At 44.8% G+C, this 26243-nt stretch overlaps 3 protein-coding genes across 3 annotated transcripts; 1 reads left to right on the forward strand and 2 right to left on the reverse strand.

Moving 5' to 3' along the window:
* Window positions 1–8313: 8313 nt before the first annotated feature.
* LOC117855240 (calvin cycle protein CP12-2, chloroplastic) lies at window positions 8314–9082 on the reverse strand. Its single transcript, XM_034737547.2, has one exon. It carries the CDS (start codon window positions 8983–8985, stop codon window positions 8608–8610), a length of 378 nt encoding a protein of 125 aa, XP_034593438.1. The 5' UTR covers window positions 8986–9082; the 3' UTR covers window positions 8314–8607.
* Window positions 9083–10467: 1385 nt separating this feature from the next.
* LOC117855239 (gamma carbonic anhydrase 1, mitochondrial) lies at window positions 10468–16112 on the reverse strand. The gene is made up of 5 exons (XM_034737546.2): window positions 15813–16112; window positions 13294–13437; window positions 11685–11810; window positions 11297–11448; window positions 10468–10975 (listed from the first exon to the last, which is right to left on the reverse strand). Exons 1-5 carry the CDS (start codon window positions 15925–15927, stop codon window positions 10721–10723), a joined length of 792 nt encoding a protein of 263 aa, XP_034593437.1. The 5' UTR covers window positions 15928–16112; the 3' UTR covers window positions 10468–10720.
* A 264-nt stretch (window positions 16113–16376) lies between these two features.
* Window positions 16377–22511, forward strand: LOC117855238 (uncharacterized). The gene is made up of 3 exons (XM_034737544.2): window positions 16377–17044; window positions 20408–20571; window positions 20777–22511. The coding sequence occupies exons 1-3, from the start codon at window positions 16447–16449 to the stop codon at window positions 21851–21853; spliced, it is 1839 nt and encodes a 612-aa protein (XP_034593435.1). The 5' UTR covers window positions 16377–16446; the 3' UTR covers window positions 21854–22511.
* Window positions 22512–26243: the final 3732 nt, after the last annotated feature.

Below are 26243 nucleotides of genomic sequence, written 5' to 3' on the forward strand. Positions count from 1 at the left end.
TACACCGCAGGGGACTCACCGGCACGCTCTTATTGGTTGTGGCAAAGACTTGAGCCTAGAGGCGTCGGTGCGTAGATCTGCAACGGGCGGTGGGAATGGCGCATCCTAGCAGCAAAGGAAAGAGTAGGAGCTACGGTCAAGTCAGTCCCCTATTTTGTGCTGCTACTTTCCCCTTTCGTCAAAGGGAAGGGGATTTCTGGAATTGGGGATTTCGGTTGAAGGCAGTAGATTTTGATTTCGTCCTACCCTTCGATTTGCATTTTGATTGGTGTTAGAAGTTGATAGGCTATAGTTTATGAAGTGCAAAACTAAACATTGATTTCCAAGTTACAATGACTTTTATGAAGCATCCAAGTATTCCATCATCTTCTTTCGTTGGTAGCTACTCCTCGGAGACATCTTCCTACAACACTACCCATTGGCATCCTGAAAATAAGTGCAATCGTGGGTTGAGAGCTGTGGTGAAGTATTCTTGGACCTTTCTCAACCCTGGCCGCCGGTTTGCTTGCTGCCCAAAGGTAATGGCTACCTGCTTCACAAAGATTTTGGTTCTGTGGTTTCATGTTACTTTCGTCAACGGCGATTTGTAAAGGGGCATTTAATTTGCAGGAAGAACAAAAAAGCAATGCGGTTACATGATCTGGGTTGATCCAGAATGGGGTGATAGGGCCTTTGGTGTTCTGGTGAAGCTCATGAAGAAGAAGGTGCAAGCTGAAGAGGATGCAAAGAAGTGGGAGGAAGAATTAGGAAAAGCTAACTGCGAGCTTAGAGAGATTAGGAATGAGCTCATGATGGTGCGACAACAACTTCAGAAGGCTACTGCCGAGCTGAAGTCAATTGGGAATTATAGGCACAATGTCAAACTTGTGCATGTGTTGCTTGCTTATTTGTTGTTGTCACGGGATTGATGCTTGGTGGCAAAGCTAATTAAGTAGATGGTTCAGAGGTGGGATGGTGCTCTTACATTATGCCGATGATGTACTGTCACTTTTGCCAATCTTATTCCATGATTTCATTTTGTTATTTCAAGAGTGCGACATCAACAAATAAAAATGAAACCATGGATGAAACTCTAGGTCTTCTTGGTTGTCTTGCCCAAGCTTGCCCACTAGCCTTGCTTGCCAAGACTTGGCAACGCAATCCTTGCTATGCGGCAGTTGCTATCCACCACGGTGCTACTCAAATGTTTTTGACTAAAACTCCACACTCATAACAGTTTAGTCCACTCTATTCATTTTTCCGACAATGGAATTTACATCTAGCTTTGTCAAGAATCACAACCAATTGTATTCAGATTGAAAGGTGCCCATTGCCTAGCTTCCTAATGAAGCCGACGTAACTTCCCATGGAAGGCGAGGAACTCCTTATTTAATCGCCTTCTGAACCTCACTATTCCTTCTTTGCTATCACGTAGCTCCCGGTGCCTGTTCGTTGCCTCCGCCAACATTTCCCCCAATGGACAGCACCGTTCCTCATGTCCCTCGCATCCGAGCCGAAGCGACACAATGGCCATCCTTGACGCTCCCCCTCCCACCGTCCCCGCCAGCCACCATGACGGCAGGGAGATGCAGCGATTGCGGCGCGACGAAGGCGTTGCAGTGGAGGACTAGCCCGATGGGCCCCCGCACGCTCTACAGCACCTGCGGGGGTCGTCGATGGTCAGCCAGGGAGTAGTGTGGGAAGCTCCGACGTTGCTACCAGAATACCACGACCCCCGTCTCCCACTAGGTGCCATCACCACCTGGAGCTAGCGTGCAGTGGGTGGAGTGCCCTAGAGGCCGGGTTGGCTGGGCGTGGGTCCCGTGGCCGGTCGTTCAACCACTGATGTTAAGTGTGCCCACCGCATCGACTGTCCCAGTGAGCGAGGGGGTCCTGCTGGACCCGTTCCTGCTCGACGGGCCAGCGCCACCCATGATCATCGATGAACCGTACTGGATGGCTCCATAATCCTATATACACCTCACCAAGAATAGCAAGTGTCACTTTGGTTATGTTGCCTTATGTTTATCTTTGCTATGCTGTTAATTAGTAACGTTAGATTTCATTGGAACCCTAGCCATCTTTGCTATGCTATTATCTTTTGTTTGTAAGATCAATGGACTGTTTCCTTTGGATGGAAGATCAATCCACTATTTTCCTGCTCTATTTTATGTTTCATTTAATGTGAATGTATTTGGAATAGAGCATCGGTTTCATTTAATCAGGTTGCCGCACCGGTTCCAGTTCCTGCACGTTCTTCGAGGAGTCGGTTGCCATCCTTGAGAGGCGCCGGTTGCCTAGCTTCCCAAGGGAGCTAGCGCAACTTCCTATGGAAGGTGAGGAACTCCTTATTTAATAGCCATTTCCCCCACCATCGGTGTTGTTGCTAGCTCCACTACCATCCCATCCCCAACATGTGCGCCTCACCCCAACAGCCCAGCCGACGCCATCAAGCGATCTGTCTCCCCCTCGGCCCCCGCCTGCTCTGGCTCCCCGTCGCGCCGCCTCTCCCCCACCAGCTCCCCCTCGCGCATCGAGCAATCCTTCGGCACCTCCTCCTCATCGTTGCCCTACCGTGGCGGGTTGTCGCCACGCTACCACCGCGCTGCCCCCTGCAACTTAACGGCAGCGCTATGGCGCTACGTCCACGTGGTAGGGTCGTCCCGCTACGGCGGCACTTCCGCATCAGGACCCCGCTCCGACGCCGGTGACCTCGGGTGGCCATTGCGCTCGTCGTCAGGATTGTGCTCCAACGTTGCCGACCTCAACTCACGTCGCTTATGGATGGTCGCCGCGGAGCCGCTGGGTGCTCTCAGGCACGTTCCCAGCCTCCTTCGGCGGTGGGGGCAGCCTCCTCCACCCCCACGCCCTCGCCGCCACCTCGGAAGTTGACCTTGACAGTAACCCTTCCAGCTGATGCGTTCAACTTCGACTCCAACTCCTAGAATGAGACGGACTCGTCTGAGGACCATCACCGCGGCTACCGCACTCCCTTCCCCCGAGGTGACACTCTGCGCGTCTTCCGCCACGCTGACAACACCTTCGTGTGCCCCTTCTGCCCTGGCACAAAGCATCGGTGGAGGATCTTGAATGAGGTCAAGGACCACGTCCTTGGGATGGCAAAGTCCGCGCCCCTGCGGGGCGAGAACAAGGAGAAGTGGAGCCACCACTGCATCGTGGCTCGGAATGAAAGGTGGATGGAGTGAGCGAGCCGCGTCGATGGAAGATCAATGTTGTTATCTTTGCTATGATATTAATTAGTAACTTTAGATCTCATTGGAACCCTAGCCATCTTTTCTATGCTATTATCTTTTGTTTGAAAGATGGAAAGATTGATCCCTGTTTTCTAGTCCGAAGATCAATCCCCTTTTTTCCTACTCCATTTGCTCTGTGATGGGATATCGGCAAGAATCTGTTCATCTTCCATGGTGCTTTGGTTTTCCATGGTCATGATGTTGCGTCATAGCCTGCCATGCCATGTCTTGTCATGTGATTATTTATTTTTATCCCACCGCACCGCAACTAACTACAAGCAACGGTTATCCTATACTGTGTATTTAGAAACAAATGACTATCTTCCCGCATTGATTTTTTGAGTGGATGAAAATCAATATGTGATGAAAAGTTTAATCCATCCTATTTACTTTTCCAATAACGGATCATACATCTGTACCTCACCAACAATTGCTATTTCTAATCATTGTGCCGATGATGTATTGTCACTTTGGTTTTCTCTCGGAAGCAACGAAATCCTTGCTCACCTTGCCAAAATTCAAACCATTTTTCCAACAAAGGATCGAACATCATGGTCCGTCCTATTCACTTTTCCACTAACGGATCATATTTTTCCCAAAACTTGTAACGAATTCTAATTTGTACCTGAGGATTAACATGGCAACCGTCCACGTTCTAGCGCCGTGTAATGTTACATCCTCCACGTCCACGCAGCCAGTCTTCCTTGCTTCTCATGTAGGCATGGTTACTTGAAACCAATTTATGTTATTCCCTCATTTAATGCCCAATGGGTCGTTCTCCTACTCGCATACCCCTAGAAACCAAGATGGATCGAATTTTATGTTTCATTTAATGAGAATGTAGTTGGAATAGTGCATCCTTCTTTGAGAAATCAATATGGGACGATTATTAACAATGTGATCCTATTTGATTTTCTCTCAAAAGCAAGGAAATCCTTTCTGACCTTGCCAAAATCCAGACCAAGCATCTTTTTCCCAACAAAGGATCGAAAATGTTAGTCCAGCCTATTCAATTTTCTGATAACGGATCATAAGTCTACACATCACCAAGAATCGAATTCTTTATTTTACCCGATTATTAACGTGGGAACCATCCACATTCTAGCGATGTGTAATGTCACATCGTCCACATAGCTGGTTATTTTGGGAGGCTTGCCAGCGAAGGAGCAGTGGTTTTGTTATAAATGCGACACGCTTCAACTTCTTCTTCTTCTTCTTCAGCCGACCTCAAGCGCAAGAAAACCCTTGGGCATCTCCTCTCAGCGCAAGAAAACTCTGTCGCATCTCCTCTCGGCTCAAGTACAGTACTCTCTCCCTAGTCTGTATCAATTTGTATGTGCATTTGACCTTGCCCCCTCTTTGATCAAACTAATTTCTATGCGCATTTCAGGATCGTGGACATGGTTGCTGCACCTCCGCAGCAGGAACTGACCGTCTCCTTGCCCGTGCTGCAACATCTTGGTCTCCAGGAGGATGAGGTCGACCGGGTGGTGGCAGCTTGTGTTAGAGAGCAGCACCAGTACAATCCTTGGTACACCGCATCGGTCTGGATCAGCGCTGCGCTTGGTCACCACAACTTCAGGATGGCGAACAAAGACACCTCCCCCCTTGTCTTCGTCGTGCTTCCATCCACCCAGGATGTTGATCGCCTTCACGGTCACATCTAGTAGTTGTGGAACGAGGTCATCATCTTCCGCCGCGTGAGCTGCTTCTACCTCTTCAGGACCCACTTCTAGGAGGGCCTGGGCGATCCTAAGGAAATTAATTAGATCCTTTATCTTTGCTATGATGTTAATTAGTAACTTTAGGTTTCGTTGGAACCCTAGTCATCTTTGCTATGCTGTTATCTTTTGTTTGTAAGATCAATGGACTGTTTTCTTTGGATGGAAGATCAATCCCCTATTTTCCTATTTTGTTTTATATTTCATTTAATGTGATTGTAGTTGGAATAGTGCATCGATTTTTTTAGAGGTTGAAAATCAATATGAGATGAACATTAACAAATAATGTAATCATATTTAGCTCTCTCTCAAAACAAAGGAAATCCTTACTCACCTTGCCAAAATTCAAACCATTTTTTCAACAAAGGATCGAACGTTTTGATCCGGCCTAGTCACTTTTCCTATAATGGATCATATGTCTACGCAGTCGGTCTTCCTTGGTTCTCGTGTAGGCATGGTTACTTGAAACAAATTTCTGATCTTCCCTCATTTAATTCCCAAGGCAAGTGCACCCTTTTTAATGTGATTGTAGTTGGAATAGTGCATTGGATTTTGGAGAGGTTGAAAATCAATATGGGATGATTATTAACAAATACTCCCTCCATCTATCTTTATAAGGGATGGTATGACTTGGCACGATCTTCCAAATAACACTTTGGCCATTCATTTATCTTATCTTATATTATTTATGGTTACAAACTTATAATCATTATATAGCATATTTGATTACGAATCCAACCATATAAAGTTTACATTATAAAAAAAATAATAGTCAATTTATCGGTTAAAGATTGCAAAGTTTGAATCTTGATACGTGTGTACGCCTTATAAATAAAAATGGAGGGATTAATGTGATCCTATTTGGCTCTCTCTCAAAAGCTATGAAATCCTTACTCACCTTACCCAAATTCAAACCAAGCATCTTTTTACCAACACTACAAGAAACTATTTAATCTGTAACGGATTTTTCATGACGTTTTTAGAGAACAAAAGCTATGAAATCCTTGCTCACCTTACCCAAATTCAAACCAAGCATCTTTTTGCCAACACTACAAAAAACTATTTAATCTGTAACGGATTTTTCATTCATGATATTTTTAGAGAACAAAAGCTATAAAATTCAAACCAAGCATATTTTTGCCAACATTATAAGAAACTATTTAATCTGATTTTTCATGACGTTTTCAGAGAAAATCACTGATCAAAACTAGATCGTACATGATTGATCAAAACTAGATCGTACATAATCTGTGATGATTACCATGGATATATGCACACGGTACCAATTTTCTGTCATGGATATATGCACACGGGAATTGCACAACACGGGCTTCGAACTTGGGCCTCAAGGACTAATTTGGTGAGCCTAACCACTGGGCTACGCATTCATTTATGAAGTTATTTAGTATTTAACAGTTTTATAAATGTATGCGCTCATGTTTTGCTACCGTGGCATGCTAGCCAAGCCACGTCACCAGTCCAGTTAGCTGCCACCTGTCCGGTACAGTCAGCATGGTACTACTAGTCAAGTCCTGACCACTGGGGTCCGCCTATCAGCAAGAGCAGCAGGAGTACCGTCAGCATGGTACTACTGGTCAAGTCCTGACCACTGGGGTCCGTCTGTCAGCAAGAGCGGCAGCAGAATAAATTCCGCAAAAATAGTGTTGTGAGGGATAGTCGAACCCAGGTCAACGGGAACAATGTCTCGTGCCTTACCACTGAGCTAAGTGTTCAATTGCGTATACAATTGGTATTATATGGACCTCCCTCTCCCATATCCTTCCACACGACTGAACAGGAGAAAGAATAATGGCATCCGTAAGAGGGAGATGTCGTGGAAGTAGGGGAAGAGAAGGGGATGCTCCTATTCCTACCATCACTTGACCAGGTTCTTTTGACCCAACGGAGTATGAGGAACCCCTTGACGACTTCCCTGTATGATAGGGCTAACTACGTCCCTCCAAACTACCTTAGGCCTTATGACGACAGCCATAATGCGTGGCCAATGTGTCACCATGGCGTGGCTTGCGTCGTGTAGCTATTTGATGGCTACGGTGATGGAACCCGGCATTTCTTTCGATGCCCGTATGGCTTGGTAAGTCATGTTATTACTTCCTTACTCTTGCTAAGATTTTCGTGCTACAAACTAACATCATGTTCAGTCTTATCTCGATGAAGAAAACTATCGCTATGCAAAGTGGGTCGATCCTCCACTTCCTGAGCCAACCCAAGAGTACATCCACTACCTCCAGTGCAAGATCTTTGACCTCGAGTGTAGGGTGGAGGATCTTCAATCCGAAGTTAATGCAAATCCTTGGACGGTTAACATCGCAGGTGACTTGATGTGTACCGATCCATGGTGCAAGTACCACTACCACCACAACAAGGATCCCCCACCGTCACCGCCTTCCTCTAGTTCTACTAGAAAGTAGAGATGGCTCTATCCCTGGCTATTTCAATTAGCTAAGGCATGTCAGGTTTAGCAACGGCACATGTTTAGGATAGCATCCGTGCCACACATACCACTACAATCTATAATTAATTGTTTAGTCTATAGTCGTTGGTGTTCGTATGTTGTGCGCAAATTTCATTTTTATACGTTGCAATTTCGTTGGAAATAGCTATGTATTTAATGGCCGGGAATTAATTCAATTTCAATTATTTCCTCGAAGCGCTCTATCTCTCTCGTATTTGGAATTTCATATTGCAACCAATAATGACATATTCGAATATTTAGTGCTTCCAATCTAACTTCATATTTTTTTTAACTCAGAGAAAAAATTACATGAAATCAAAATAATAAAAAAAATTACTCAAACTTATAACCGTATCACACGGCTATAGCCGTTTCAAGCAGCTATAGGTAGCAAGTGCCACTGGCAGAATGGTGGGGAGGGGTCGGTATGGTGGGGGTGGGGGAGGACTTACCACCGTTTCAAACGGCTATAGCCACTTCAATCAGCTATAGCGGTTTCAAACGACGGTAAGGCCCCAGCCGCTGCCACATCACCACCACGTAACCGACCGCCATTCCAACTGGTGGTAATTGTTCTTAAATTTTTTTTTAACCTACAGCCATCTCCGGTGGGTATTTATTTCTACAAATTCATAAAAGAAAATATAAAAAATAAAAAAATTCCCGGCCACGAACTCGAGCCCAGCTCAGGAGCTCTGCTCGATCTACCTCCTATCCTCTTCTTCCTCCTCCCAAACATGTATCCAGAACATTCTGGTGGTTTCTAGACCTCGATTCGCTCCTCTCAGCTTGATCGAACCAAACAAGTGGGTTGCTAATGCGTTCTTATATTCAATCGATATCAACACACAAGTATATTATAAATAATAATACAGCAGGCAGAGAAATATAAGCTTCTGTTTGTTTGAGATTATAATCCACCAAGATTATATAAATTGGATTATAAGTCATGAGTATTACGGTAAAAGTTCATTTTGGACCACTTTGGGACTATGGCTAGCTTATTTCAGATTATTTGTGGTCCCAAAGCGGTTCTATCTTTGATCATAATCCAGGTAAAGGTTCGTGTAAATTCACCGAGTTATAGCTAGAACCCGCTTTTCCATCACTTCACTATATATCCTTCCTTCAACCATGTTTATAACGAATTTAGCATACAGGCAAGCAGGCGCGCCGATCAGTTGTCGTAGGTGCGGCACTCGTCGGTCTCCGGGTTCTCCTTGCAGTACTTCTCGAGCGGGTCGTTGTCCTCCTTGAGCTTGTCCCGGGCGTGGCTCGCCGCGGCGCTGAGCTCCTCCACCTCGTCCCACGCCGCCGCGCACTCGCCGGAGCCCTCCTCGCCCTCGCACGTCTGCTCCGCCTTCTTGATGCTCTCCGACACCTGGTCGGAGATCCCCGGCGGCGTGGCCGGCCCGCTTGACCTCACCGCGAAGCCGCGGCGCGCCGCGGCCGGGAACCAGACGCGCCCCGCGGCGGCCTTCCTCCTCATCGGGAGCACGTCGGCGGCGGCCGCGAAGGTCGCCGTGGTAGAAAGGCTCGCCACCGTCGACGCCATCTTTGCAGCTAGCTAGCTGTGTGTCGCGAAGTTTTTTCTGTGATTTGTTGTGGCTTTACTTGAAGAACTGTACGAGGCGTTGTTTTGGATGGATATGAGGTTTATTGTATATATAGCTTTGTTCGTCACAGGCTAAGCCATTTTACGTGCACTCGTTTCTTATCGGCTCTTGGCCACTCGTTGCGGTGCACGTCGCTGCGTTTAAGATACTTGAAGGACAAGTGTGACTTCGGAAGGAGATCTTTTGCTCTAGCAGACTCGCATTGTGCTTGCAAATTCGTGTAGAACACGATACTCGATGTGAGGTTCGTGTCGTGCCGCTTGTATGAAACGTGAATTCGAAAAACTTGTTTCAAAGCTGCATTTTCGTCAAAAGGCAGTAGGGCCTTTCTTATTGCCTACTACTGGGGCACTCGTACGTCGTGGTACGCGTCACTGCGGTAGAGATATTTGAAGGGCAAGTGTGACTTGGGAGGGAGATCTTTTGCGCTCATGCAGTAGTGCAGGTGTGCAAGCGTTTGTGCGGTTTTTGCGCTTGTAAAGTTCGTGTACAACACCATTTTCGACGTGAGGTTTGTGTTGTGCCGCCTGTAGGTGCGTGAATTCGACGAGTAAAATCTCGTTTTCAGCATGCACCAAATATCTAAGATATTGTGAGAGGTTAGGTGCAGCTTTTTGGACAACTTCTAGTGGAGCAAACAACAAAACGTAGCTACATCTCCTTTTGAAACTTTTGAAAAAGTTGAAGTTGTTATCTCTGATGATGCTATTATACTCTCCATAAAGAATTGCAGAAATTTTACGACACTGAACGAAATCAGTTTCAATCGACATACCACAATATTTCTTGTCTGAAGGCCACCACGATAGATCACTTGTTGATGGTGCCATTTTGTTTTCCAGCAATTAAACCGCAACCGGTCGAAAAGGTCGGTGTACTCCAGCAGGAAATGGACGATCATGGAGAAGTCAGCTGCTTGAAAACAGGTTCCCAATCAAAGGAATCAATTCCAATTTCCATCACGTTCTTGTCCTAGCTGGATGTCTGTCCAACCTTGTTCTTGTTGGTGCAAATTATAATTTTACAGGCAAGAGGCTCGCATTCCCTACCATCAAAAGGTTGCGAGGTTCATCCGCACCAACAGAATTCCAATACTGGATTGTGCCCCCACAATGACAATAGCTAATTCCGTTGGAAGCATGATGTTCCCACGAAATTCCTTCGGAACATTAGTTCTCGCAATTGTTACCGGTTGCAGTAATCCACTGGATACGCCCAATGTTCAACCAGTATCAATCAGTTCATAAAGGAATCCTGCTTTATGGCTTATGAACGATGATTCATATGTTACAGAAACCATGAAAACTTAGTTGCAAACTTTACGGGTCCAATCAATGGTGCTGATTGCTGAAACCAGCCTTCAAAGGAAATGCACTACTGCTGGCCAACCACCGGAAGAATAATGTAATTCAGTATCCACGTCAAAACAATGCATGTCTGTCTATTTAGTGGGGTCTGTCTTTCCAGGGAGCACATCTTAAACATACTTGGATACAGAAACTGGAAGAAGTGCATGGCCAGCTTTATAACATTGCTCGACCCAAAGATTATTGGGGAGGAAAAAGTAGACATAAACCACCAGACTCATGGAACAGTGTCCCAATCAACGATCCAGCACTGTCCCAATAGAAGACGATAATGGCAGCAAAGAGAAAACAGGAAAAAAACAGAGGTTTATTGGGCTGGAGTGGGAGGCGTCAGCTCTGGTGGGGCCTCTCGAGTGACACCGATCGTGGAATCATATTCTTCGTCCTGGTGAGCAAACTTCTTGGGCAGCACCTTCTCGAACTCAACCTTCTCAAGTGGCTTGGCATTCTCAGCAGCATGCTCCTTGGACAGACTAAAATAGTTGGCAGCCGATTCAGCAATAAAAGCTATTTCATCATCAGTGAGCTTCCTCAGAAATTTGGCAGGGTTTCCTCCCCATACCTAAATCCAACAGAGATTAGTCAAGAAAATATTTCAAGAAATAAGATACCAAACAAGACCCATGTAGCATATCCTTGTTCCAATTCCACCCATGGACACTAGAACTTAATATGCCACATGGATATTAGACAAGGACACGTATAATAAAGTGGCCTGTGCAATCTAGCATAATCAATTGGGTTCCCTCATTGCATGTAAACCCTGCTTTGGGTATGTCTTGGTGGAACCAGTTGGATGAAATAAAAGAAAAAAAACAAAGGTGCTAGAGATGGCTGAAATAAGAACCAAAGCTAAAGGACAGTTGAGGAAACGGTGCGCCACCTCTCCAGAAGGGATCCTTGTATTCTGTCTTACGAGGGCTCCGGCAGCAACCATTCCATGCTTTTCCACAATGACACCATCCAATAGGGTTGCCCCCATACCAACAAAAGCTTCATCCTCAATGGTGCATCCTTGTAAGACAGCGCTATGACCTGCCAAATGGGGTTTTCCAAATGATAATTTTTGTGTATTATTTCAGGATCAAGAGCTTTGAAGAGCTGAGACATACAGAGAGTTGTGCCAAATAGTATCTTATTGTGTTTGCTGTGCTAGATTCTGATGTAAGATCGTGACTCATCATTCATCAATAAAGTGTGGTGATATGGGACAAAAATGATTAAAGAAAAAATACATGTTGCTTGAGACAAGAACCAAAAGGTATATTTACCTACTGTGACATTTTCACCGATAATTGTTGGAAAGACTTTCCCACTTAGATTAGACTTCGCCACATGCACAAGAGAATTGTCTTGTATATTGGTCCCAGATCCAATCTGAATGTTGTTTGCATCCCCTGACATTGAGTTCACAAACTAGTTCAGGACTAAAAAAACAACTTAGAAGAACAAAATGTAGCATGATAGACAAAGAAATTTTAAAAATTGTAAAAAGAAACAACTAAATAATACTAAGGATTGTCTATTTGTAGGTCAAAACTCTGCAAACTAACTATCCCATAGTCTTAAATACCAAGCTATCCTTGCAAAGGGAGAAGGCTGACCTAGGCAAACATTCTAGCATCATGAAACCCATTAGATGAAATGAGCCACTAATCCAAGGTTATTCCAGAAAACCCTGTTGGCAATGGCCAAGGTAAGCTCCCTGAGCTCACTCTCTAACACACGCACACTCTAGAGCTAGAGGTAGAAGAAGATGATAGGAGCACAGCGCGCGCACACCCAAACTCTTTGGTGCTGCTGAACTGGGTAGAGCTGCAGCTGCTCTTCCTACTTTATAGACCCAAAGGTCAATGTAGAGTACACAAAACCATGAGTGAAACTACCAACTATCTATCTACTCTAGTACTACAAAGTGACTGGGCATACTGCCCTTCTACTGATGGTACTGCTGCTGAGTACAGCAGGCAGTAGCCGGCTACAGGGCATGGCCCAAATCGTGGAGCTTCAACTGCTCCATTGACTTTAGCAAAAGGAAGAGATAAGCAATGAGCTGAGCAATTAACTAACAAACCCGAGCTTAACACCTCCCTCCCTCTCTCTCATTTCCTATTTTCTGTAGAATAAGGAAAGTCCATCGCCCAAATCCCCCCCTACCCACAGTATTTCAGCAACCACCTTTCTCCAACCAAGCATGCAAACCAGATGAAAAAGGTCAAATGAACACGGTGTATCAAGTTACAAACATTGAGAAGCACGAAAGCACACGTCATGGAAAAACAGACTTATGAACCCACCTATTGTGGAGCCAAGATCCATGATAAGGGCAAGATTTAACCCAACCAAGCAGGCCCTAAAGGATATTTTATTTATCCACAAGTTGATTGTGTTTTGATATTTGCTCTTTTTGCACAAAAACAAACAGGGTGCATGTGCATCCCACAACTGCAAACATATGTCAATCACTGAACCAATCCCTATATAAGTTGCAAGATTAAGAATGGTATACATAATCAAAACAGTTGCATTAGAAGCAAATCCCACCCAATATAACACCAAATTGAAATTTCAACCCAACATTAACACTACATATTCATGTCAGTTATGTAAAATAATGAAAAAAAATTATCACCAAAGTTATCCAGAAATATACCTTGACACAATTAAGTCACATAAGGAAAGACCTTCGAAGAGAGACAAACAGAAAGCAAATGACTATTCTTTTTCCTTTTACATTTCAAGTATTGAATGATATGCATGAGCATATGAGCTTATAATATGGTTATAGAGACAACTTAGAAGTAACCACCACTTAGCTCTTCTTTTCTTTTTGTGTGTAAAATGATACAAATAATGCTCACTGGGATAGGAAGCACAAACCTCTTAGAACGCACCCGTACCAAATGGAAGCTCCTGGTCCAACTTGAACATCACCAATAAGTGATGCACTTGGAGCAACAAATGCATCTCTATGAACATGAGGGGTTTTGTCAAAGATGTTCATGAGTGTGCGATGCCTTGAAACTGAAATTGTCCAAAGAGCAATGATGTTAGCATTTGGATATACAAAAGTTGCACAAACAACAATTGTATAAGAATCATAATGCTGTTGAAATGAAATAAATCGTAGTAATCTTACAAAGACAGCATCATGCATAGAAATACCGGATTGAACAAAAGAAAATATATAAGATTTCATCTGAACGCGGTAAACTAGGGGCCATGGACATTAGAAATTATCAGCAATCATGGTCCAAGAGAGAGAGAGAAAAGAAGACAGAACTCGAAGGTACCACATGACGGACGACCATTTTATTTCACACAATCCAGTTGGACCATGAGAACCCAATTTATCTGAGTTGTCAAATTGATTGATGTTGACAGTCTAAAACCAGAAGGATAAATAATATCATGCAGCTTACATGCATTCTTCAAACTTTCTCCAACATGAAATATAGCATAGAACAATTGTTAAATGCTTCCAAGCTGGAGTATAAATATATGTATGACTACTGCAAGATATATCTATTATTTACACATTAAAAATAAATCACGAGATTTATCTTCCCACAAACAATTATTGTTGCATGCTAGCATGGCAGCTAACCCTATCATGTTCAGAATGTTCAATATGAATGAGAATTTTTAATATGCACTTCTTTTTTTCTCATATCATTGCAATAAGAAGGAAAAAGGTTCAAATACAACACACCCTTACAGTCTTAATGAATTACAGTATGTACCACCAGATAAAAAAGAACCCTCGATAGCTACTCATAGCACTAAAATCAACTCACAGTTGTGACAACCCTTGACCCCTGCCATACACCAAGGCTAGAACCAAGTACACTTCTTATTTAAACCACAAATGCTATGCATTCAGCACACCTAATGTACCTTTTAGCAATATGATTCTTAGCCACCTCAATGCGCTAACATAAACTGCAAATCTATGCTGTGTAAAACACCATCACAGGAGCAGCTCATCTCTAGGAGAATGTAAGTATGCCATACATGAACACATAATTAACTATAGAAGTTACGATTTCTGTTCCATACATGTTGACCTAGACTTGGAAGTGGTTCTGGTCCCATTAAGTCCTAATTTCAATGGCTTAAGCATTTTCAGTTTCCTCACCAAATGGTTCTCCCCTAATATGCTTCATTAATGATACAGTAATTACTTATTAGGTCCAAACTTCCCCTGAATCAGTATACCTCCTATTCATTGGTTGACTGGTCAGATTATCATCCCACCGGTCTTCATAGGAAAGGGGAAAAAATACGTGTAAAGAAGGCGGTAAAATGCATCAGTTCTATGCATGGCTTTCCTATGAAGAAAACAAGGCAGCAATGCCCCTTGGTTACTGGAATGTGGCTGCACGGTGCTCCTCACAGTTCATGTCAGGTCCTCGGTTCAAATCATGGGTTCTACAACACTTTTAGGTACAAACTACAAAGATGTTTCAAGGGTCCAGCTAGATGGCAGATTCTGCTGAAAGACATCTGGTTCCATAATATGTTCTCCTGTGCAAAGCAGCTCACGTGTACATACAAGATTAGCTAAAGAAAATGTAGGGAAAAAACAAAAAGAACCCAACGGAGTTCTATTGCATTTGAATCATTCCCAAAAGTATCAGTTTAAAGATGAATAGGCTTAAGAATCCATATTTCTGGTCCCAACTATTACTCATTATATAAAACAATGACATACTCTAACAAAGTAAATCTTCATTGACATAAAAAAAATGATCTAAATAGCAACACTCCTGGTCAATATAAACAGTGTACTCAGCAAAAGAAAATCAGCAAGTACAGTAGTTGCAAAGAAGAAATGCAGTAGGGTGGCACCCTACAACGGTACCATACATGTCCAACTCAACACCATCATTAAAGTCATTAACACAACAATTTGACATCTCAGGAACTTCAAGTTCTACAGAATTTGCACCTTCTTGTAAAACCCAATACTGCACAAAGCATGATCCACAATCCACAGGTAATAGTTGGCCTCCTTAATCGGCCAATCTTACCAATTCGTGAATTATAACACAATCAATTACAGAGCAACATCAATGAAACTATGCACACATTAAACAACACTAGATTTCACGAAAATGCATTGAGCTCACAAAAAGGTAGGTCCATTTCGAGTCGAATCAGGGCACAATAACCTAATAACCCAAAACCCTGGGGCAGCTCGACCTAGCCGGGCGCAATAGTGCGACATTTCCCTAACCGCTCCTAACCCTATCCAACAATCCCGATTCGCTGACTCCTCTCGGGCCGCTCAGGACAGACGAAACCCGCTCCACTCGCGGAGTGCTTGGGCGAATCGACGGACACCGGAGGGTGATTCGGGGGGAGAAGGGGTGGGGCGGAGGGGCAGCGGCGCTTACTCTGCTCGTGGAAGAAGTAGTTGCCCTGCAGGCGGCAGCCGAGGCGGTCGAGGGCCTGGCCGGTCTCCCGGATCCAGAACCCCACCGCGTACATCGCCTTTCCCAGGCCTGCCATCTCCCCCGGCGGCGGCCAAAATCGCTAGCGGCGGGCGCGGCGGAGGCGGAGCGGTGCGGAAGCGCTCGTGGCCTTGGAGATCTCGAGGAGGAGGATCGGAGTAGGGGCGAGCCGAGGTGAGGGGAACGGGAGGGGGCGGAGAACAGAGGCTGGGGCCTGCTCCGCTGGGGTTTCCTCGGTGCTCGGAATTGACCGTTTTACCCCTGGGAAGAGAGTGAAATGCGAAAGGTGTGTGATGTCGAAATGAAGATGGAATCTAACGGGTTGACAAAGGAAAATAGGCCTAATAGCCCAGCAGCGACGGGCCATGGTCCATGGGCCTATACTTCCAAAATGCCAGATCAAAATCATCAAACCCCCAGAGTACAGGCCCAAGACCATTAAGAAACGTTATGGGCCTCAAGCGGCCGGCCCATCGCCCCATGTCTTCCCCTCCAACTCCGTCGATCTCACCGTCGCGCTTCCTTGATCTCCTCCTCCACTCTACCACTCCACTCCACCGCCACCGCCCAACCTCCAATGGCGTCGCCTCGCCGCCGCTTCCTCCCGCTCCGCTTCCTCCTCATCATCATCCCCGTCTCCCTCTTCCTCGTCCTCCTCCTCCTCCAACGCTCCACTCATCCCACCGCCGCGCTCCTCCGCCCCGCCGGCTCCGAACCCAGCCCCGACCCCCGCCGCTTCTCCCTCCTCATCAAGCTTCTCGCCTACGACCGCCCCGCCGCGCTCCGCCGCTGCCTCCACTCCCTCGCCGCCGCCGACTACGACGGGGACCGCGTCGCGCTCCACGTTCTCCTTGACCACCGCCCGCCCAACTCCTCGCTGTCCTCCCTCGCCGCCTCGCACGAGATCCTCGACTTCGTCGACGCGTTCCCGTGGCCGCACGGCGAGAAGCGCGTGCACTACCGCGCCGCCAACGTTGGGCTCCAGGCGCAGTGGATCGAGGCGTGGTGGCCCGGCTCGGACGACGAGTTCGCCTTCGTCGTCGAGGACGACCTCCAGGTCTCGCCGCTCTACTACAGATTCCTCAAGCGGGTCGTCATGAAGTACTACTACGACCGTGAGAACTACAGCCCCTACGTGTTTGGTGCGTCGCTGCAGCGACCTCGGTTCGTTGCAGGTGAGAGCTTATTTATCACTGAGTTGCGAATGCTTGTTTACTCTCTTGCCTTAGTTTGGAAGAAAGGATCCGGGAAAGCAGGCTGTTATTCGCAAATGGGACCTGGCGTGGTAGATGATGTGTTTTCTGTAGTTCGGGGAGATGAAGCTGCTATATACACCGCGGTTTTTTTCCCTGCCCCATTTGTGCAGATGTGTCCCGTTCTTTGAGATTAGTTAGAAGACTGACTCTGTTTTGTGTTTTCATGCCTGATTACGAGGATTTTGTGCTTATAATGGATTTCTGCGCTTATGATTTATAAAGTTAATTGTCATCTTGTACAAGAGCTCCTGACACTGGAACTTTAAACACTGATGTGAAAAGAAACTAAGTAGGTTTTTGTCCAAGAGCTTCTGTCCCTAGAATTATGAACACTATCTGAAGCAACTAAGTAGGCTAAGTTAGAAATGATTATACCTTGCTATTTTGTTCTAATCTCTGGCATCATCTTGTGTATCGGTAGAAAGTTGGAGTCTAGCAACTTAAAGTTTTCTGCGAGCAGGAATAGTGCCTCCACAAGTTCACCTTAAGCATGCATTCATAGTTCGGAGGGCATTGATCTCATAGTCTCTCTCTGCCTGTAAAGTTGTTTGATTTTTTTGGTCTTTCAGTTGCCTGCAGCCATGTCATATTTGGTTAGTGGGGTGTGATCCTGGCCTATTTTTGCTGACTTTTTTTTCAGGATAATGTGCTTTGTTTCTGATCTTCAAGATCCAGTAAGCTTTATTGACATGGTCTAGGACAAACAGAGGTGCTCATGGAAAATACTGGCTGCCTGGAATCTAGGAGTGACCATCTGGTTTCTTTATTTAGATTGATTCTGAAAAATGTGACTGAGATACCCAAGCTGAAGATAGAAACTGAACTAATTAACTGATATCAATTGGTTTCTCACCTAATCCATTGACACTACCTTATACTAGGGTAACACAAACATGCTGAAATTTTTACTTCGATTCAAGAAAACAGCAAAAGCACCTTCTCAGTGGCAAAACTGCCAAATTGAAATTAGCAAAATCACTTTCATCAAACCAATTTTAGATTTCACTAAGCACACAGCACCTTGGAAGACGAAGAATCCAAGAGGCATGAGCGGTGTTGAGATGCTGAGCTCATGCCCCTCTTCGTTTCTTCTGCATCCCTACCGGCTTGAGAACTCGGCGTTTGGTATTCTTAGTGGGCGGTGGCCGATGGGCCATTGGTTGGCTGCAGGTTATTAGGGATTAGGCACTGCTTTGGACAAGGAGCAAAGGTTGTGGTGCAGCCAGGGCGAGGGACAACATCGGGCAGTGTGAGGTGAGGCTGTGATAGGTGAGTTAGGCGTGGCAGGTCTGTGGGAGAGGGGTTTCTGCAGCAGGGGTATTAGGGTGTTCATAGCCTTACTCCATATGTGTTAATCGGACTGTTGGGCCAGTGGGTTGCTAGGATGGCCAGGTATGTTCAGAAATCTCAACTGATCAGTTTCTTTGACCTGTTTGGTTTCCAGCTGGTAAAATCCAAACCTAACGCCGAAAACTGAACAAAACACATTTTGAAACCACACCAAGCACCAAAGAAACAAACAAACCAAGAAATTTAGGTAGTTTCTCATCATTTTCTATTGTTGAGGTAGCCTGCGCCTACTATAAGATGTAATTTCGTGTTTTCACAGCGTAAGCTTCGTTTTGTTTCAAAGCTATGGGATTGCTGGAGAATGGTACAAGGAGGTGCTAAAGTAATGTTTGTTTTGTGAACTGTCATAATGCAATATAATATAAATGCATATAATTCGATACTACAATTACATTAGTGTTGTTCTGTAATGATATGCTCCTTGCTAGATGAGGAAAGGCCGTAGCTACTGGTGGTATTTGTACAGGTTCATTAACCCCCAGTTGTATGATCCTCATGTTGGAAAATTGTTTAAGCCAATTGTCCAGAGAAAATGAAAGAATGGCATTTGGGAAGTCTGTAAGAACTAAGGACCTAAAAAACTTTGCTTTATACTATATCAAACATGAATATGTTGCTAAGTATCTAAAATAAAGTGTATAAGAATGTACCTAGTGTCAAATCTGATCCGATGTTAACACCTAGCAGCGTATTTTTTAACATTCTAACTTGGACAGTAATCACAATGCTTTAGCTGCAGCATTTATCCATCACTCTAACATGTTAGCACCTATATTACTGTAGAGTTACTTTGTTCAGGTTTCAGCTTGTTCATTAGTTGTCACTACAGTTTTCTTCTTCTATTTGTACAAGATAAGAATGAAGACATCAGTAGCAAGTAGCCCTGGCTCCAACCTTCAAGTAGAAGCTTATTTACTTTATTATACAGGCAGTAGTCATCATGCACCAGCCACCAACCCAAACTGTTACTCGTTGATTATGTACTCCACTATTTGAGTTATTGGTAGTATGAGTAGGTGGTGGTTTCTTAGGTGCCATATGTTTGGTCTAGGTAATAGCAATGTTTTCAGTTCCACTCAACTCCTCTGGATACCTTAGTTTGGATAATGGCAGTTCAGTTTATATTCTGCATTATAACTTAATGTGTGAGTGGTCCAAATACTGAACCCATGGGCTGATCATTGTACAATATAAGTTATTAATGTACAGGCCCAGGCTTTGACTAAAATGTAGGCCCACACCTGGAGACTGATATGTTATTCAGATTGTGCTCCCGGTTCAGAGCTGACTAACCCTGTTAAAATGGGGTTGGGCCGTTTCTAGTCTAGTCCAACATTCAATTTGATGACATCAGTCCATGATAACCTGCAGTTTTATTGTACGCTGATATGGTGTACAAACTACCAAAATATGCAAAAGGTTCTATTGCAAAAATTACGTGTATGTTACCAGTGTTGTTCAAGTATCTTTCTGGTATCTAATTAGGGAATCGCAACCGTGAATTTTGTTTGGTCATGTTTGCTTTATCTCTTCATTTTGTAAGCTAGACAATTAGAGGTTTGGTGTTATGGTCGTGCAATGCCATATCATGAGGGCACAGATTTTGTTAGGTACAATACAACATAACAAAACAGTCACACTTGAACTTACAGGTGAATTTGTGGCGGCTATTCTTTTGTAGTAATTTGTATGCGTATTGTTTTTATAATCACATTACTAATAACTCTATAAATTTTCCTCTAGATGTGTCTTATGAAAGTTAGTTCTTTTGCATTCTTTGACCTGTAGGACTCTATTGATTTTTCGACTCCAAAGAAAACATTGTATGATACTTATATACACACACATTCGTTCCTCCTTATATGATTACAGCAAGTGCTGGCAGTTTGACAATAACTCTATGTTAACCAGTTTGGTCTTGAACTAAACCAGGTAAACATGGAAACAAGATACAGCTGGACAGTGAGACTCGGCTTTTCTTGTATCAGATGGTAGGCACATGGGGGCAACTTCTCTTTCCAAAACCATGGAAAGAATTTCGACTATGGTACGATGAACACAAAGCCAAGGGACTCAAGCCTATTCTCCAAGGCATGGTAAACTTTCTTTTCCTTAATATCTATGTGCTTCTTTAGTTACTGTGGTAATGGAACGATTTATGTAACTCATGTCAAGTTTTTAGTGTGCCAAAGTATGAGATATTATCTTTAGCATGTTTCTCCCTAAGATAGTATATGAAGTTTATATTCTGTCAAATTTGTTAGCTTGACTGATGCTGTTATTTACCTCCAACCTTCGCAGAAAACTACAGGATGGTATAAAAAGATGGGCGAGAGAATATGGACTCCTTGGTTCATTAAATTTGTGCACTCACGTGGATACTTCAATATCTACACAAACTTCCTGAAGGAAAGGGCCCTCAGTGTATCTCATAGGGATGCAGGAGTGAACTATGGGAAAAGTGTTGGGCCGGATTCTACTTTGTTGGATGGGAAGAATCTTGATTTCAATTTATGGGAATTACAGCCTCTAAAGAAGCTAAAGTGGTATGATTTTTGCTTCGATGAAGTTCGACCAGGAAGAGTTGTTAGAAAATTTAGTGAACTTGTTTCTGTGCTCAAATCGGTGCAACTAAAAAGTACTGTTGTACTTGTAAGTTTGTACTCAATAGAAGAGAGATTTGCAAGAAACTTGATTTGCCATCTTGACAAGGCAGACATGCAGAACTACATTTTCCTTGGTGACAAATCAGAGTTTCTGAATGATATTGCTCATAGAGGATATCCTGTCATTGATGGTATTGGATTTCTTCAGAGCATCAAAATGAGTAGTTTTATGGGCTCTGATTATTTTGCTAAGGAAACATTGGTTAAATCATATGTGATAAAAGCTTGCTTGGACCTGGGCTACAATCTATGGCTACAAAATGGAAATATGATTTCACTTGGCAGTAAGTTGATTGAGCCATCAGATCAGTCAGTTGACTTCTTTAGCGCAGATGTAGGATTGATGTTTATAAGGAGCTCAGTAGAGTCGAAAAAAGCATGGAATGAGCATACTATGTCAAGAGTTAAAGCGATGTGTACGTCTAGTGATTTTTCTGCTTCCCTCGACCAGAAGAATTTTGTTCCTATACTGACTGAAGTGTTGGCAAACGGTGCTGGTGCTAAGCTAGGAAAACTGGGTGAGGAGATGAGAGTTATCGAATTAGGGCCTAACACCTCAAACAAATCAACATCAGAAGGTCAAAGTAATGTGCTTTTCTGGTCTCACAGTATGGCTTTAGATTCAGTTCAAAAGCAACTTGAAAAGATGGATTTGTGGTTGATTGACTCAGATTCATCTTGTAGCGCTGTTGTTTGTCACCAGAAGCATTAGTAGCCTTTGTTGTTCTGCAAATTACTTTTTCGCCCCCAGAAAAGCATTGATTGTCATCAAAGGGGTCCAAGGAAACAGGCTGACTTGCTCCTACGTTCGAAACATGTGATGACATTTATGTTAGGATGCACCAGGATCAGTCATTCTATGGTCTTTGTAAATTATGTGACCTTGAAGCTGTGCAATCAAATGTGTCTGTTGTTGATTACAGTTGGTTATGCCACCAAAGATGACCATTTTGGAGTTCTGCTTCTGCCATGAATTATAAATGTGCTGAACAAGCTATGATTTTAAGGTCCTGAATACCTGGATCTTTTATTGGGTTGGTGAGGGAAAAGTATTTAGTTGGCTAAGCTGATAATTCAACTCACGGTGGTAGTTTTGGATATGATATTGATGCTATGGACCTCATTGATAGCAATGCCCCAACTAGAGTCCCTGCAGACACTAAATCATGGGAGGCTGAAACTGGTATGATTCTTTTTGTCCAAAGTACGAAGTACTCATTAGTCTGTACTCTAATTCTGTAGCGATTCAATATTGTCTGTACTCATTAGTCCAAGCCTCCAAGGCACAAAGGGATCATGAACAGCTGCAACAAGAAAAGTTGTCAGATATGCACATAGCTAACTAAAATGTGTGGTTTTTTCTTTTGGTCCGTGTGACTAGCGTTTCCCTGTATGCTTCAGAATTGAGATGCAGGCTTAACATCATCCTCTTTTTTTTTGTCTCGGTCCAGAGCAATGATATTGCAACCAGATCCGGGGCACGCGATCCCTCTCCTACACCTCTCTAATGGAACAGATGTAGAAAGTGTGTATCTGAAGAAAAATCGGAAGATGCGGTTGGTGGCTTGGTGCGTGCACATTTTCACTGGCAGAAGCAACGTCTGCAGGTTAAAGAAAAGAAAGAAAACCCAGCTGGAAAGTGGCTTGGCGATTTTGGCAGACTGATCATAGAAACCCAGAGACAATTATATGCAATAGCAAGTGTGCGCTTGAGGAGATTTCCCAACCAGAGTTGACGCTGGACGTTTCTTAGCATCACGATTTGCGCCCACTTTGAGCACAAGCAAGCTTGTAGTTGCGACAGAAACGGACGCCCCCGAAAATGACATGCAGATTGTCCTGGATGAGCCGTTGCACCTTTCGCATAATCGCATATGACGTAAAAATAGTATCGTATCAGGTTGGGATGCGGGCATTCTGAGCGTGGCGTGTGCTCTATGCCTCTACGGCTTGAAGCTGACATATCATGATGGAGCAACAGTTTGCAGCTCGTTCATGTCAAGTGACCAATCCTTGGCCTGCTGCCTCGGTTCTTGCATAAGCTCGTGTTAGTTAGGTACTTAGGTGGCATCTCAAGTCTCAACCCACACACAATTGGCGAGCAGGCAACTAGGGACATGTGCTTCTTCAGCTCGATGCGTTCGGATCACGGATCTCCATTTGGAGCATCGGTGAGATATTACAAGATCACCTAGCAGGACCATCACAGAACCAACCAGCGATGCTTTTCCGATGCTCCTTTGATCTTTATGATGTTATTTTTAAACGGTTCTGGGTTCTCCATTAACACGGGTCCCTTTTTGCGACAGCTGGTGAGGACATTGTTTTAACCCTTCCAACGAGAAAAAAGGAGCTGTCGGCGTCATCTTATGGAAAGGACAAGGCAGCTAATTAGGTCTACCAAACGATGCGATCAGGGAGCGAGAGATCCCCATCAGCGAGTTGTTAATCGCCTCTCCACCACCTTATTTTTAGATTAGATTAGGATGGAGATATTGTGCGCTTGTCCTGTCCCGGGCTCCCGGCACAGCCGCGCAGGGGAGAGCAACGGCGGCGAGTGACCACCTTTGGATGGGGACACGACACAAACGCTGGTACAGGTGTGCAAGCGAGCTGCCCATGTGCCTGCGGCTGACCGCCTCGGCAGCATCCATCCGACTCCCGATCGATCTGTAGCGGCACATGTGGTACGGGTGGCTGGCAACAGGGATCGGAGCGCATCTCGCCGGGGCGCCGGGCCACACGCGGGGAGGTGGCCACTGGCCAGCGGCGAGCAACAGCCGCATCTTCTCCGCCTCTCTCCCAGGAAAGGGAAAATAACCGCCGCCGCACGGCGCCAACAACAAGCAGCCGCGGCCGCTGCCCGTTCGCGCAGAGGTTTTCCTGCGGTCCGCGCACATGTGACCTGCCGCCGCTCGTCACGGGAAACCATCTCGTTTCTCCTCTCACGGGAGACGATGGGGATAGCCGGATAGGCCATTCCGTTCGTGGTGGCAAATATCTGCGGCCCACCAAGGAAGGCTGCTGCAGGCTAGCCTTTCGGATCAGAGGAGGTGCGCGATGGACTCAACAGCACGCAAAGGCATCGCAGCGCATCCACAGCTCGGGGTCGGGGCGGACCGGGCGGCCGTCTTGGCTTTCCTTCATGGCTGGCTTGTTGCCCTGCGGTTGGAACCAGCGCTGCTCGACAGTGCCAGCAGGGACAGAGTGATCGATCTGGATCCGCCGCTGGAATCCTGGTCTCTCTCTCATCTCATGCACACAGCAACACACGCTAGTACCATGAATGGGATTGTGAGGCCTACTACAATGATTGAATTACGGAGCACGCACCGTGTTCAGAACAACCCAGCCAGCGCCCAGCGTCCCTTTCCGACCAGCCTGGCTTTTGCTATCTGTTCATCAGCAGTTCTGAGCTTGTTCGCTTCAGCTTATAAGCCGGCTGAAAAGCTGAAACGACTGATTTATTATGAGAGGAAAATACTATTTAATGGCTAATAAGCCGGCTGAATAATCTGAAGCGAACATACCTTCTGTCAGTGCCCTCGAGCTACAGTCAAAGAATTACCATACAATGTTAAATGTTTTTATGCTTTTCCTGTCGAGTAAGTAACTAGCGGTAACAAAACGAGACGATGCAGCTGGAAGGAAGGACGATGGGATCGAGATCCTGTTTCTGTCTGCGTGGCCTTCTGATGCACATGTTGGTTAGTACTACTACGTGGTAGGACAGAGTGTGTGCCCGTAGGCCGTAGCCATGTGCGAGGTGGTGTGCGGACTACGGGAGGAGAGTGACCGTGTCAGCAGTGCGTCGCCGGCGCCCGGCGGATATATATAAATAAATAAATAAACCCGCTGCTCGAGCCGAAAGGTCAAACCCGCTGCTTGACTACGATGATTAAGCCAAATGGACGCTCCTCGCCTGCTGCTCCGTATCCATCGCCACGGCCTGCCACTTCCCTGTCATATGACCCATCTGCCCCCCGCATCATTTTTCGCCATAAAGTCTATTGTCTATGGTCTATCCTGTACGTTTCACTCGGCCAAATAGCCTGGATCTTGGCCGCACAGCATGCCCCGTGCAACTCGTCTGCTAAAAATGTGAAGAGTCAAAGTTTCTGTTTACGACTTTTCCCTTGTAGAGTAATAGAATATTTCCATATTTGTCATGTTGATAGAAATGAGACGAACGAGATTCAACCACCCATCTCCCCCTAACGAGCTCCCTTTTGCACCAAGTCACAGCATGCTGTTTGCCAGTTTTCTGTGCTGAGCAACACTAATGTGAGCTTTTCGAAAAGAAAAAAAACACTAATGTGGCACCATTGAACATCCCTTCATTGCATGCTAACAGCTACGATTTCCTCCGTTTCTCACCTCTCTGCCTCTTGTCATTGTCTCCCAGTCTTCTTATTCCTATCGCAATGATTCTTCTTTTGTATACGCCAATATGGTACATGAGGTCTTGGTAGAACAAAACATCTTGTGTAACTCCCTTTCTATGCCAAAATATGTATACCAATTTTTCTCTTCTATTATGCCAAAATATGTATACCAATTTTTCTCTTCTATTTTTCCTACCATCGTAATACACAATTCTAGATGTTTATTTCTATTTACATGTGAAGATCAGGTTTTCATGTTCGCTCTCATTTTCTAGCCCTTTTTTCCATCATGTGTGGTCAGACCAATTGAACCCCCTCCCCACCCCCTTTCTTTTTTGCCAACAACCACGTGTTTGTGGCTATCTTCCATACCGCCATAACAACAAGTGATTTTGCTTGCACTATGGAAAACACGTAGGGTGCTACCATGATCACCATTACGTTGCAAATGCATAGGGATATGTGATAAATTGGCACACCACCACTCACCAAATCCTCCCATCACCACCACTACTTGCAAAATCCTCTTTACATCACGTGCTTAGGCCCCAATCCAAATGTTACCATTCATCACCGACTATCATAACCAACACGCCAACTCGAACACTCATTTTCACAACTAGCCTTGGTATCTTTGAATTCTTAATCTTCTTAGATATAAACAAGTATCGTAAGTGCCTATTTCCCGTATGAAAACAATAAGTGCTAAATTGCAGC

The sequence above is a fragment of the Setaria viridis genome, chromosome 5, assembly GCF_005286985.2.
Source record: "Setaria viridis chromosome 5, Setaria_viridis_v4.0, whole genome shotgun sequence".
Lineage (NCBI taxonomy): Eukaryota > Viridiplantae > Streptophyta > Magnoliopsida > Poales > Poaceae > Setaria > Setaria viridis.

Coding starts and splice junctions, on each gene's coding strand:
- LOC117855239 (XM_034737546.2), bottom strand. CDS start 15,927: ATGGCAGGCCTGGGAAAGGCGATGTACGCGGTGGGGTTCTGGATCCGG. Junction 11,449..11,684: donor CGGTGAAAATGTCACAGTAG/GTAAATATACCT, acceptor CCCATTTGGCAG/GTCATAGCGCTGTCTTACAA. Junction 10,976..11,296: donor CAAGGATCCCTTCTGGAGAG/GTGGCGCACCGT, acceptor TGTTGGATTTAG/GTATGGGGAGGAAACCCTGC.
- LOC117855240 (XM_034737547.2), bottom strand. CDS start 8,985: ATGGCGTCGACGGTGGCGAGCCTTTCTACCACGGCGACCTTCGCGGCC.
- LOC117855238 (XM_034737544.2), top strand. CDS start 16,447: ATGGCGTCGCCTCGCCGCCGCTTCCTCCCGCTCCGCTTCCTCCTCATC. Junction 17,045..20,407: donor GCGACCTCGGTTCGTTGCAG/GTGAGAGCTTAT, acceptor GAACTAAACCAG/GTAAACATGGAAACAAGATA. Junction 20,572..20,776: donor AGCCTATTCTCCAAGGCATG/GTAAACTTTCTT, acceptor CAACCTTCGCAG/AAAACTACAGGATGGTATAA.